Below are 13,080 nucleotides of genomic sequence, written 5' to 3'. Positions count from 1 at the left end.
GAGACGGCATCAGATAATGAGCCACATACGATTGACGAGCCAGAGCCCACTGAAATTAAAAGGGGGGAAAGTGTCTACATTTCGAAGAGAGCAGCTTGAACAGTTTCCCTGGCTAAGATACAGTAAAGCAGATAATATAATGCACTGCGTTTACTGTAAAGAGTGTGGGAAGACTGTGGCTGGTAATAGTGCATTTGTGACTGGTTCTAATACATTCAAATTGAACAATGCATCTATAAAACACATTACATGCCGCGATAAATATACTGCCCAAGTGTCCCCTCCCCCCGCTGCCTTTCAGCGGCAATCAATGGAAGATGCCACTTTTGTGGCCTTCTGCCATTTTACTGCAGACGTGTTCAGTGGCATTAGTAAGTTTAGCCTCCTACTTCAGAGGAATGAGATCATCCTACCACAGATAAGGGAGATGAAGTGGGATGTGTAAATTTTATTGTTAGTTAATCATTTACAAGTCAACATTGCTTATATGGACAGCGACTTTAAAAAAAAATTAACCTGTAAAACTGAGGTGTTAAATGCGATGCTGTCGAAAATTTTGGGTGCACTGAACTTTTGTGCTGGTGCACCTAAGAAAAACAGTTAGACGCACTAGTACAACCAGGGTAAAAAGTTAGTCTAGAGCCCTGTGTTTATTGATGGCACTTCAAAATTGGAATAGATAAAACAGACAGACCTGTTTCTGACTAAATGAATTTGCATAATGGATTTTCTGGTAAGAAGAGAAACGCAAACAAAGACCTCACACAGTCTGGCATTTATTATGAGGTCATTTCACAGTCTGAATCTGCTGAATCAGGGGTTTTAAGCTAGTTTTAGTTTATATCAACTCCTTTATTCTCAGTTACATGTACTTTCACTCATCTGTTGACATGTAATGTGCTATTTAGAGCATTTAAATGTGGTTCTTGCAAAAATCTTCCGTCCTTAAAATAAGGCTTTTAAAAATTTTTTGAACACTATGATGTGCGTTTTAGGGCGGCACGGTGGCGTGGTGGGTAGCGCTGTCGCCTCACAGCGAGGAGGGCCTGGGTTCGATTCCCCGGCCGGGCGGCCAGGGTCCTCTCTGTGTGGAGTTTGCCTGTTCTCCCCGTGTCTGCGTGGGTTTCCTCCGGGTTCTCCGGTTTCCTCCCACAGTCCAAAGACATGCAGTCAGGCCAATTGGACATGCTAAATTACCCCTGGGTGTGAGTGTGTGAGTGACTGTCTGACTGTCTGTCTGTCTGTCTGTCTGCCCTGCGATGGACTGGCGACCTGTCCAGGGTGTATCCTGCCTTCCGCCCGAAGACTGCTGGGATAGGCTCCAGCATCCCCCCGCGACCCTGACGGAGAAGCGGCTTAGAAAATGGATGGATGGATGATGTGCGTTTTATATCTGCACGATTCTTTTCAATGCATTGATATTTCTTACGTATGTTTCATAATGGCAAAATTCATTTTACCCAGAATCTATTTTGACAACCAGAAAATGTCAGTTGGTGCAACCCACATGAACAAAAAACATTAACCCTTGTGTGGTGTTGGGTTTGTGGGATCCATTTTCAATGTTTACCAAAAGAATAAATGATGCGATTTATTATTATTTCAACTTCAGATTCTTCGGCCTTTGCTCATTTTCTGTGAAGAACATATAAAGTAACCCATTTTCAGTGCCTTCACTCTGTTCACCCCCCCACATTTATATAACACATGTGGTGTTGGGCTGAACCCGCGGGGAATAAAGGTGTGAAGGTGCTGTGACCTTCACTTTGTTCTCCTCCTACATGGCCTGCTAGTTAGTGTGTGAGTGTGTGTGGACAGCATGAACAGGCTGCTGACTGGCTACAGCTGCTAAAGGAGAACCCTACTCTGGCCACTTATATTTTAAACATCTGACATTTTTCATAAATTGTTATAGCTGTATTGATTAAAAAAAAAAAAAAAAAAAAAACAATGTGGTGGGTCCACCAGACCACTGAGTAACAAAAAGATCAACACCAAGTATCAAATATTTTAATTGTAAAAACTACTGAAAACATGTATAAACTACTCCTTTGTACTTGGACTCCCATATTAGACCTTTGTCCTTCAACTCAAGTTTATGAATGCGTTTTTTGTTTGTATTTTTAACCTTATTATAACAGTAAAAACTGTTTTATGGTTTTTCTGTGGTCGCACTACTGACTTTTAATTGAACCAGCTTAATCACTTTTTTTTGTGTGTTTATTTGGATTTTTTTTGTTTATTTTAAACTTGACTTTAGTGGTGCACCATGAAGGTCACTTAGGGTCTTTATGACTTAATACTCTGCCTATTGTTTTCTTAAAAGAATGTCAGAATAAAAGTCCTTGCACTGCCTGACACTTCAGGAGAAAAAGGATTTATAATTAATTTGAATACTTTTAGCTGTACTGCTGACATTTTCGAACTTCAATTTCAATTTGAAATACCTTTTTATTCTGATGCACTGAAAATGTGTTTACATAAAAGAGGTATTATAGAAAAATGCCATGTATTTGTTAGATCTAATAGGAAAATAATAAACACAAGAAATCGTCTCATTGCCCCATTTTCAAAACAAACATCAAAAGATATAACTTTGCAGTCATTCTAATAACATGATGAGTAAAACTCAGTTAAATAAACAGTTATAATTGTATCACGTGCTGCAAAATTGTGAAAAAGTTAAAAACACTGGGATAAAAGTGATGCCGTGAAGGAGTCCGAACAAAATAACCAGAGACATGATGGTGAAAAAGGTTCTGAAGATGTAGCTTACAGATGCAGAGAGCACTACAACCCCTACAATTGTGGACAAAGCTCCTTGCAGGATGGGAAAGCCCAGATGTGACAGCGCATCCACAACTTTCTCGTTCACACTGGGCTTAGTGCTGGACACAAATGTGTAGGAGATGTGCGCAGAGAAGTCCACTGAGAAGCCAATGCTAATGATTAGGTTGATCATCGAGATGGAATCCAAGTTGATGCCCAGCAGTGCCATGAAGCCTGCAACTCCCACAATGACCAACGCAATGGTAAAAGCAACCCACAAAGCGCAGACTGGATTTGGGATGAGTATGAGGGAGATGACCAACATAACCAAGGTAGCTACGCAAACCGTCTGAATGGTATTGTTCATAATCACAGCATACTGATCATAGTATATAAATGCTGGATGGTAGACCACTAAAGATATCTGGCAGTCATCTGCAGTTTTTCTCAATGATTCCAGCATTATCTTCTCTGATGGGACATTGGCGGTCTGAAGAAATATGCGCGAGGCATCTATGCTATCATTGGTAATACTAACATCCGACCGGAGCATTGGATGTTCTCCTAGAAAAGTTTCCAGATGTTTCTTAAATTCAACGTCTGAGCTAATATTGATGCTCTTTTCCTTTGCATAATGTTCAAAAGAATGAAGCCAAGAGGGAGATTGGTTCCTGACGAATGGAAGTTTTTGAAATTTGTCAATGCAATACTCAAGATGTTTTCGTTCCACGTTCTCCCAATATGGAAACGTACCATTCACGGCCAACATTACATTTGGACCGTAATGACCAAAGTATTCCTTTTCATCCTCATAGTATCTGACTATGTAAGACTGATCAACTGCCAGGTTCTTGAGATCAATGCCTTCTTTAATAGTAGTGCACCCATAGATACTGATGGAAACGTATACGACGTAAAGAATAATCACCATTGCTTTAGCCCAAAATGTGGTTAAAAGTGGTCCGTAGTGCTTCCTGAAGAATTTTTGCATCAGATGTTCCTCCTCAGTTCCAGATTCACGGTTGTAGGCTCCTCCAACACAACATGCGATATATGCTGTGGAGGCTCCTGGAGGACAGTCTTCAGGAAGCTTCATGCATGTCAACCAGTGGCGGTTGCCTTCTTCTCTTTTGCCGTTCAGAGCCAGACATGCACCAAAGAAGGTGATGTTGTAGAGGTAGCAGAACAATATGGCTGTGCCAGCATACAGGCAGAAAGACTGTACGGAACGGAAAGGGTTGCTGTAACTGAGGAAGAAGGCCAGCACGTCGGTCAGGGTGGTGATTGTGATGGAAATGGCTGCTTCTCTGTAGGTGGCAGCCATGCGGTCTTCTACACTGTCATGAACATTGGTCTGCTGCCAGCAGGAGATCATGATGAACATATCATCAATGCCAATCCCTGAAAGAGACGTATCATAGTTTATGTTCCTGCATGAACTGTCAATGACCTCAGCAACTAATTACAAAGCATAACGAATTTAGCCTAAAGCACAAATGTAGTGAGTCCCCCACGGCGCTTGGATCTCTAGGTTTTAGAAACAAAGATACTGGCCTGTCACTGGGATGGGACCCTCAAAGTGGTTCTACATGAAACCATGAATAGTCAAATAACCCTTTGCATGATTAATGGGTTCTCTGCATCATGAAAGCATTTTTTCAGATTGATGGAGAATGTGTTTTATAGGGTTCTATATAGAACCTTTTTGACTTCCTAACAATGGAAGAACCCTTTTCCAAAAGATTCTATATAGAATCATCTACAGCATACTTCCCTTCAAACTGAAGAACGATTTAACAATGCAAAGAACCCTTTAATCATGCAAAGACTTCTTTGAGTGTTGCATATAGATCCATTTTCTTTACTAAAGAACCCTTGAAGAACCATCACTTTTAACAGTGTACCTTTAGTTAAGGAACATAACTGTACCATATTCCATTGCAATTATACTTGGCGTTTATTCTTTTTATTATAGTTTTATAGATGCCTTTTACTCTGTCTTGTCTCCAGCTTTTTAATTATATAATTTATTATACATTATACTTACTTACTTATTATACATTACAAATATGTGTCTTTTTGCTGGGAAAAGCCTATTTAAGGTGCACAATTAAAAATATGTAGCACTTAAAAGGGTTCTTCTATAGTTACAAGCTTAACATCACAACAATACAGTAACTCTTTTTGGTGCTATGTACTTAACCAAGATGGATCTTCAAGGGTTCTTGCAATTGATGGAAAATGTGCATGAATGTGCTATGGATGGTATCATATAGAACCTTTTGGACACGGGTTCTATACAGCACCCAGGATTCTATTGTTATAAGCTTGACAACGAAACAATAGAAGAACCCTTTTCAAAAATGTTTTACCATTTAACGATGCACAGAACCCTTTAATCAGGCAAAGGGCTCTTAAGTTAAGTGATACTTTTTTAATCCCACAACCGGGGAAATTCCACCTCCGCATTTAACCCATCCATGAAGTGAAACACCACATACACACTAGTGAATACACACACACTAGGGGGCAGTGAGCACACTTGCCCGGAGCGGTGGGCAGCCCTATCCACGGTGCCCGGGGAGCAATTGGGGGTTAGGTGTCTTGCTCAAGGACACCTCAGTCATGGACTGTCAGCACTGGGGACATTCCGGTTGCCAGTTCCCTAACCTCCAGCCCATGATTGCCTCTTTGAGTGTTCATGGTTCTTTATTAAAGAACCATTGAGGAACCGTTATTTCTAAGAGTGTATCTTTAGTCAGGGAACATAATTTACCATATTCCATTGCACTTATACTTTTTAAGTTGTATTGATGCCATACACCCCATCTAATCTCCAGCCTTTTTATTACTTTGTTATGATTTAAAACATTAGGTTATGAAATATGATATGTACCTTTTCCTGGAAAAAACTTATTTGAGATGCACATTTGGATCTTAAAAATGTTGAACTTTTCAACTTGTCCACTGATATTGTTTGAACCTTTCTGTCTGATAGTGTGAAATGCTAATGTAGCTAACCAGTATTAGAACATGCATTCTGCCAATTAGCAATTGAAATGAAATTTCATTGAAAATGAAATAAATGATGGGTGGTCTCAGACTTCTTCACAGTATATATGGTAAGTGGTTATGATAAAATGGGCAATAAGTGTAGATACAAAGTAGGTGAACCTTATGAAGTGGCCAGTGAGTGCATTATCACTTGAAAATACCCAGAAAAGCATGAATCCAAATCATCACACTCGTCTAAAGCTGTGTTAAACTGTTAAGTAATCTCAGACTTGCTTGTTTGGTTTCAGACACTGTATGGCATATTGTTATATATAAATATGGATAAAAGTACAGTACATAGTTAAAGTCAGAGACCACCATTCATTTTCTTATTTCTGCAAGTTATGTACAAGTTACTTATTTTTCAGGAGATATTTCTGAGGGGATTAGATATAATCCACTTATATAAGTAAGGTGAAAGATAAGGGGGGGGGGAAACAGGGTTTTCAAAAACATTACAAAGGAAACGGGCCTGGTGTGGTGGGTAGCGCTGTCGCCTCACAGCGAGGAGAGCCTGGGTTCGATTCCCCGACCGGGTGATCAGGGTCCTCTCTGTGTGGAGTTTGCCTGTTCTCCCCGTGTCTGTGTGAGTTTCCTCTGGGTTCTCCGGTTTCCTCCCACAGTCCAAAGACATGCAGTCAGGTCGATTGGACATGCTAAATTACCCCTAGGTGTGAGTGACTGTCTGTGTCTGTCTGTCTGTCTGTCTGCCCTGCGATGGACTGGCGACCTGTCCAGGGTGTATCCTGCCTTCTGCCCGAAGACTGCTGGGATAGGCTCCAGCACCCCCCCGTGACCCTGACGGAGAAGCGGATTAGAAAATGGATGGATGGGCCTCCTAACAACCACCTGGAAGATGAGGTAGACACCAAAACTGTCCCATCAGCAGCAAAGTTTTTATCTTTGAGAGAGAGGAGAAAATCGAGATAAACTCTGCCTTCTGAACTTTTGGAGGTGAGGAAAAAATCCCTGACGTTTTCTGCGAGAAACTGAAAGTGAGTCTCCTGAAAAGAATGGAAGCTGTAATAACGGTAAAGAGTAACACACTAAATACTGAAACATGTGATATTATATTTAGTTGTTGAGGCTCCTGTGTAAAATGTTGTAAAACGCTGACTCGGGGAATGAACACGTTGTACTTAATGGTCATTTCACCTGGAATTCAAATAATGAAGGGTGGTCTTTGACTTTTGCACAGCACTGTATGTGGCGCTACGTGTAAGCACTTTTTTTGTTTTTGTTTTTTTTTGTTTGTATCTCTCTCTCTCTTGGTCCCTTCCTTCACAGAGGTACCTACTCTGCAAAGTCATGTGAGGTGAACCAATCAGAGTCCTGGCTGGTGCAGCTGGGATCAGGAATACTGTTTTAGGTACAGTATTTTATCAGTGCTTCCTTTAACTTAGTTTGCATAACTTTGCTTTACAAGAGATTGTTTGTACCACTTGTGGTTTCAAGCAGGTAAGAGGGGCGCGTGTATACATTTGCACCACGTAGATGTCTACTCTGTCTAGCTCCCTAGGCCAGAGGGCACCGCCACATGTACATTTGATTACTGACTAGGGACATTTAGAGTAGTTAGCTTTGGTTTCCTTTTTTTAGACTAGCTAAACGCTTCTTGTTTCAGAGTCGGCGAGCGTGGTTAGGTATCGTTTTTTGTGCCATCCAGTTTCATTGTTCCAGTCTGGTACTAGATATCATAGCACTCTGGTTTTAATGAGGTTGGTATGAATAAAAATGGCTTCAAAAGCTCTATATTGGTCTGTTCCTCATGCTACCAATCCTTTCTCACCAGTTCAATGCTTTAATGCCACATGTTACTGATCCCACGGCACTCATGGCAGACAAAACATGGGGCCGCAACAGTGGAATAGTACAGAGGTGGATGAAGTACACAAACCATGTACTTGAGTTAAAGTAGAGACACCCAAGGTAAAATATTACTGCAGTAAAAGTAGAAGTTCCTCCCTTTAGACCTCCACTTGAGTAAAAGTACAAAAGTATTTGTGTTCAAATGTACTTAAGTATCAAAAGTAAAAGTACTAAAAGAGTAAGTAACTTAATTCAATTTAGTAACAAGTTTAAGTTTAATAAAAACTTGCTTTAAGGTTCCTTTACTATGTTGATCTGTAGCCTCTGTTCATAAACATAAACTAGCAAAAACAAATTTACTATAAAATGAAATGGTGTTTGTAGAAATTCAGAAAAAAGCCACGTCAGTCTCGACTGCATATGTAGACATATTTCTATATTGTGCTCTATTTACACAAAGTTAGGTTAGTTCATCATTTATGGTGAATAGACACTGCCAAAATTTTACGCTGCTGCGCTGACGTTGAGCCGTGTGCTGCACTGGGTCATATGCACCTTTCCTGGTGTTCTTGCTTCGTGTTTTTATACACGCATAAACCAAAAGGAACGAGAGATTTTGCATAATGTAGCGGATTAAAAAGTACGATATTAGACTTTGAAGTCTAATGTAGTGGAGTGAAAGTAAAAAGTTGCCCAAAATGGAAAAACTTCAGTAAAGTATAGATACACCAAAAAAGTACTTAAGTACAGTAACTAATTACATTTACTTAGTTACTGTCCACCACTGGAATAGTATGTATGTATGAATGACAGTATGTTCAAAACGCCTCTGCTAGGATCGTCAGCTTTTCGAAAAAGAAAGACCACATCACCCCTGTCTTTCAGAGTCTTCACTGGTTGCCCATTACATTCCGTATTCAGTACAAAGTTCTCCTTATAATATATAAAGCTCTGCACAGCCTGGCTCCTCAATACTTGGCAGAGCTTCTTCATCTATATGTCCCATCCTGTACTTTGAGATTGCAAAATCTAGGCCTTCTTCATGTTCCTAGATTTAAATTGGTTTCTATGGGTGGTCGATCATTTAATATAGTAACTCCCAAGTTATGGAATATTCTCCCCCAGTTTATTCGGGATGCAACCTCTCTGTCTTCATTCAAATCTCTGTTAAAAACGTACTTGTGTTCTCTGTACTGTTGTTCCATCTATACTTGAATGTTTACCTGTGTTGTCCTTTTGTTTAATGTGTTTTGTTTGATGTGCATCCTTGAGCATGAGAGAGGCGCTATATAAATAAAAGTGATGATGATGAATAGCTAAAAACTAGCAGCACGCATCTTGAACCCTGACTTTTGTTCATAATTTTGTCCATGTCTGTAGATAGTATATCAATAATACAGTATCAGAAACCACATAAGCAAGTCTACTTTTGATTACTGAGTAACTTGATGTAGCAATTTGTCTAAACTGGAGTTTTTTATGGCCTGATTCTTTAACAGACGGCCTGTGACTTACCGAGTATCAGGAACGGAGATGATGCCACAGTTATGACAAATGGAACATTTAGAATTAAGAGGAACCCAAAGCTGGAAAGCACAGCTAGACTGGTTGAGATCACTCCAAGGCCGGCCACCCACATTTTATTCCTCACGTTGTCAAGCCTACAGAGAGACAGAATCAAGCATGGTTAATACGTAGTAGATCCATAATCATGCTGCAAGCCATTTGTAAGTAACTCATATATAAATGTCATACAAACCTTATACATGACAGAACTGAGAACAGGATAGCTATGAAGTAGGTTATGGCAAAAAGATGAGTGACAGACTTAGTGCTTTTCTCAAACTCCTGCTGCCTTGACAAGGATGTGAAGTAGGATACCTGAAAGAAACGGCAGAATGATCAAGTTCTTAAAAAGCGTCAGTATTATACAAGAGATTGTTTCAGTGTAAACTCTCAGAAATAAAGGTGTGAAACTGTCACAGGGGCAGCACTCTCAAGGGTACATCTGGGTACTTTCACTCAGGGGACATAACTGTTCTATAATTCATTGAAATTATATTTTCTAAGTTGTATTGACTCCACACCCCGTCTCGCCTCCAGGCTTTTTATTTTATTGTTCGGTTTTAAAAGGTTCCGTTATGAGAAGGTACAACTACATACTTTTCACCTGTAAAAACTTATTTAAAACCTGTTGTACAACCCCAATTCCAATGAAGTTGGGACGTTGTGTAAAACATATATAAAAACAGAATACGATGATTTGCAAATCCTTTTCAACCTATATTCAATTGAATACACTACAAAGACAAGATATTTAATGTTCAAACGGATAAACTTTGTCGTTTTTTGCAAATATTCACTCATTTTGAATTTGATGCCTGCAACATGTTCCAAAGAAGTTGGGACAGGAGCAACAAAAGACTGGGAAAGTTGAGGAATGCACAAAAATGCTCTTGTCTTTGAAGTGTATTCAATTGAACATAGATTGAAAAGGATTTGTAAATCATCGTATTCTGTTTTTATTTATGTTTTACACAACATCCCAACTTCATTGGAATTGGGGTTGTATATAGAACCTTTTTGAAAAGGGTTCTCTTTAACAAAAAGTTTTCCAGTCTTGCTACAATCACATTCTCCATCATCTGAAAGGATCTGAAGATCCTTTCACTCATTTAGAACCATTTAATCGTGCAAAGGGTTCTTTGAATGTTCATGGTTTCATATAGAACCATTTTCTTTACTAAACCAACTTTATAGAACCATCTTTTTCGAGTGTATATGGTTAAATAAGTCATATACAGTACTGTCATAGGCCACCTTTAATTTATTTAATTGCCCATCAAAAAGTTTTAGATTGTCTCCTCTCTGTCAAGGATGAAAGCGTTAAGTGCTATTTATCTGATGGGGACAGTTTTGGTGGTCTACCAGGTGCTCTTACACAGTTGTCTCATTTTCTTTGTAGCTTTTAATCATTTTTTGAACTCAAACTTTGGTAACTCCTTTGTTTTCCTCTGACTTTCTCCTTTCTTATGCATGTGGATTATCTTATGTCTAATCTCCTTAGAAATATCTCCTGAATGAATATGAACAACTTGCATTTAGTGACCGTTTGATTGAAGATGAAATAAATGATGGGTGGTCTCTGACTTCTTCACAGTATATATGGTAAGTGGTCATGATAAAATGGGAAATGAGTGTAGATGCAAAGTAGGTGAACCTTATGAAGTACCCAGAAAAGCATGAATCCAAATTTGACCATATTACCATATTGGGATCAATGACATACCTGTGTGACATTCGTTGTAACGCTGGTCAACAAATGAACAAATTCATTCAACCAAGCATCTTCCAGCGTATCATTGACTTCTTGTAGATAGTAAAACAGTCTCACTGCCCTGGCGCTCTGGACCACTGTGTTGCTGTCTACGTCCACCTGACCAAGGAGATGTTCCAGGGGTACTCGACCCATTCTGAAGTGATGATGAACTGGGAACGTAAGGTTGACCACAGTGATGTTGTTGGCATTGTAATCTAAGATTTCAAGCAGTGAGTTGGGATGGCAGTGCTGATTCACTTTAGCACAAACATCTGAATATGCAAACTCTTCTTCTCCATGTCTGATGCTTATTCCTTTCACGGTGGCATCTATGTGCAGGATTTCTTCCAGTGCACCAACGCTGAGCACATCCGTCTCACTGATGAAGATTAGAGATCCGTAAACTCCATCCGTGTTCAGTCGTAGACTGGAAAACTCTTCTTTATTACTGGGGAAAAAGGCTTTGTAGAAGTGCTTCTCTGTCTTCGCGCGTCCATCAATGGGTGTGAACTGCTGCACAATATCATTGGATTTTCTATCTTCAAGAAAGCAGAAGCCCCATCCAAGAGATGCAGCTAGAGCAAGGGGAACGATGATGAACCACCATGGATGGAGTCCAATAAACTTTCCCACTCTTTCCAAGCAAAACCGGATTGGTTTTTCCACACAGTCTGTGGTGCACACCATGGTTGCTAGGCTCGTCTGGAGTTTTGGAGAGTTGGTGAAGACCAAGCTCTATGGCACACCAATGGCGATTGACCCATTTGAATAATTGCTAGTGCTACTTTCCCTATTATGTGCAAGGATCCTGAAAAAAAATCCCCCTCTCTGCCACCCATGCTTCTATCAATCAACTTGGTGTCCTATAATTGTGGGCCCTAGCCTCATATTGAGATTGACTTGAGCTGGAAGAGTAAGAACAAAGGTCTTGGTGTCTTTTAACTCTTGGCCAACAATCAGCAATTGTTATCAAAGTGTATTTACCCACAGCTATAGCTTTCTTTTAAAAGCTGTAATTTTCTAATTCACTGGTCAGGTACCTCCTGTAGGCCCGTACAGACCTGGGGACAATTATCCACTTCAGTAACAGGACAAAAGGCCATTGATACCAGCCACTGGAAACTTCCTTTTGGGAAACGGCACCATTTGAATAAGAAATAACAGAAATAAAGGAAAATGGATATACTTCATTTGTCACTCTGTTGTTTATTTAACCTGTAACAAGATATATTTTAGGATGCAGATAATATATTAGATAAACTGGAGCTCAAACTATGATCTTTTTACCAAATAGCTTCATCCTCTCTTCATTCAAAGTGACTTAGTGTGAAATGCTATGTTCTAGAGTCAAAATTGTCCACAGTGGTAGTGATAGGAACCAGACGTTTAAAGACTTCAATGCCTCTAAAAGCTCCCTCAAAGAAAGTTATTACATGAAATAACAAATGTAATGCAATTTATGTTAATTAGTTATTGTTGCTGAAATGATAAATAACAATGGGCCTCATTCACCAACTGTTCTTAAGTAGAAATTTGTCCTTAAAACCACCTTACGCAGTTTGCATGAAGATTCTGGCATTCACCAATGTTTTCTTATTTGAGATTTGTTCTTGTCATGAATCTGACTTAGACTTTTTCTTAGGATCTTTCTCAAGAACGCATTTAAGAACAAACTTAGGAAGATATTGATAAATGAGGCCCAGTGTTACTGACACTGAACGAAGAGCAGAATTGAAAAGACCAGCTCTAACATAACAAGCAATGTTTGTTAATCAGTTAATTACAGTTGTGAACAACTTTCCATTTTGGGCGACTTTTCCTTTCACTCCACTACATTTCAGAGACTAATATCCGACTTTTTCCTCCTACATTTTGAGAAATCTGTCGTTCCTTTTGGTTTCTGTGTGTATAAAAACGTAACATGTCAAAACAAAAGAAGCACAAAGCCAGAGCACCAATCAGGGCCCAGCGGTCACTTTGTTCTGAGTTGGTTTTGACCTGTTGGTCAGACCGACCCAGTGCAGCACGCGGTTCAACGTCAGCGCAGCAGCGTAAAACTTTGGGAGAGTCTGTTCAACATAAATGATGAACTAACCTAACTTTGTGTAAATAGAGCACAATATAGAAAT

General features: G+C 39.6%; 1 protein-coding gene across 1 annotated transcript; it reads right to left on the bottom strand.

The window, feature by feature from the left end:
• Positions 1 to 2,633: 2,633 nt before the first annotated feature.
• Positions 2,634 to 11,638, bottom strand: LOC108430154 (patched domain-containing protein 3). Its single transcript, XM_017702455.2, has 4 exons — positions 10,922 to 11,638; positions 9,392 to 9,513; positions 9,148 to 9,293; positions 2,634 to 4,170 (listed from the first exon to the last, which is right to left on the bottom strand). The coding sequence occupies exons 1-4, from the start codon at positions 11,636 to 11,638 to the stop codon at positions 2,657 to 2,659; spliced, it is 2,499 nt and encodes an 832-aa protein (XP_017557944.1). The 3' UTR covers positions 2,634 to 2,656.
• Between the last annotated feature and the right edge of the window lie 1,442 nt (positions 11,639 to 13,080).

This window comes from Pygocentrus nattereri, chromosome 19 (genome assembly GCF_015220715.1).
Source record: "Pygocentrus nattereri isolate fPygNat1 chromosome 19, fPygNat1.pri, whole genome shotgun sequence".
Classification (NCBI taxonomy): domain Eukaryota; kingdom Metazoa; phylum Chordata; class Actinopteri; order Characiformes; family Serrasalmidae; genus Pygocentrus; species Pygocentrus nattereri.
Note: the sequence above shows the minus strand (reverse complement) of the source record. Positions and strands in the feature narration are given on the sequence as shown.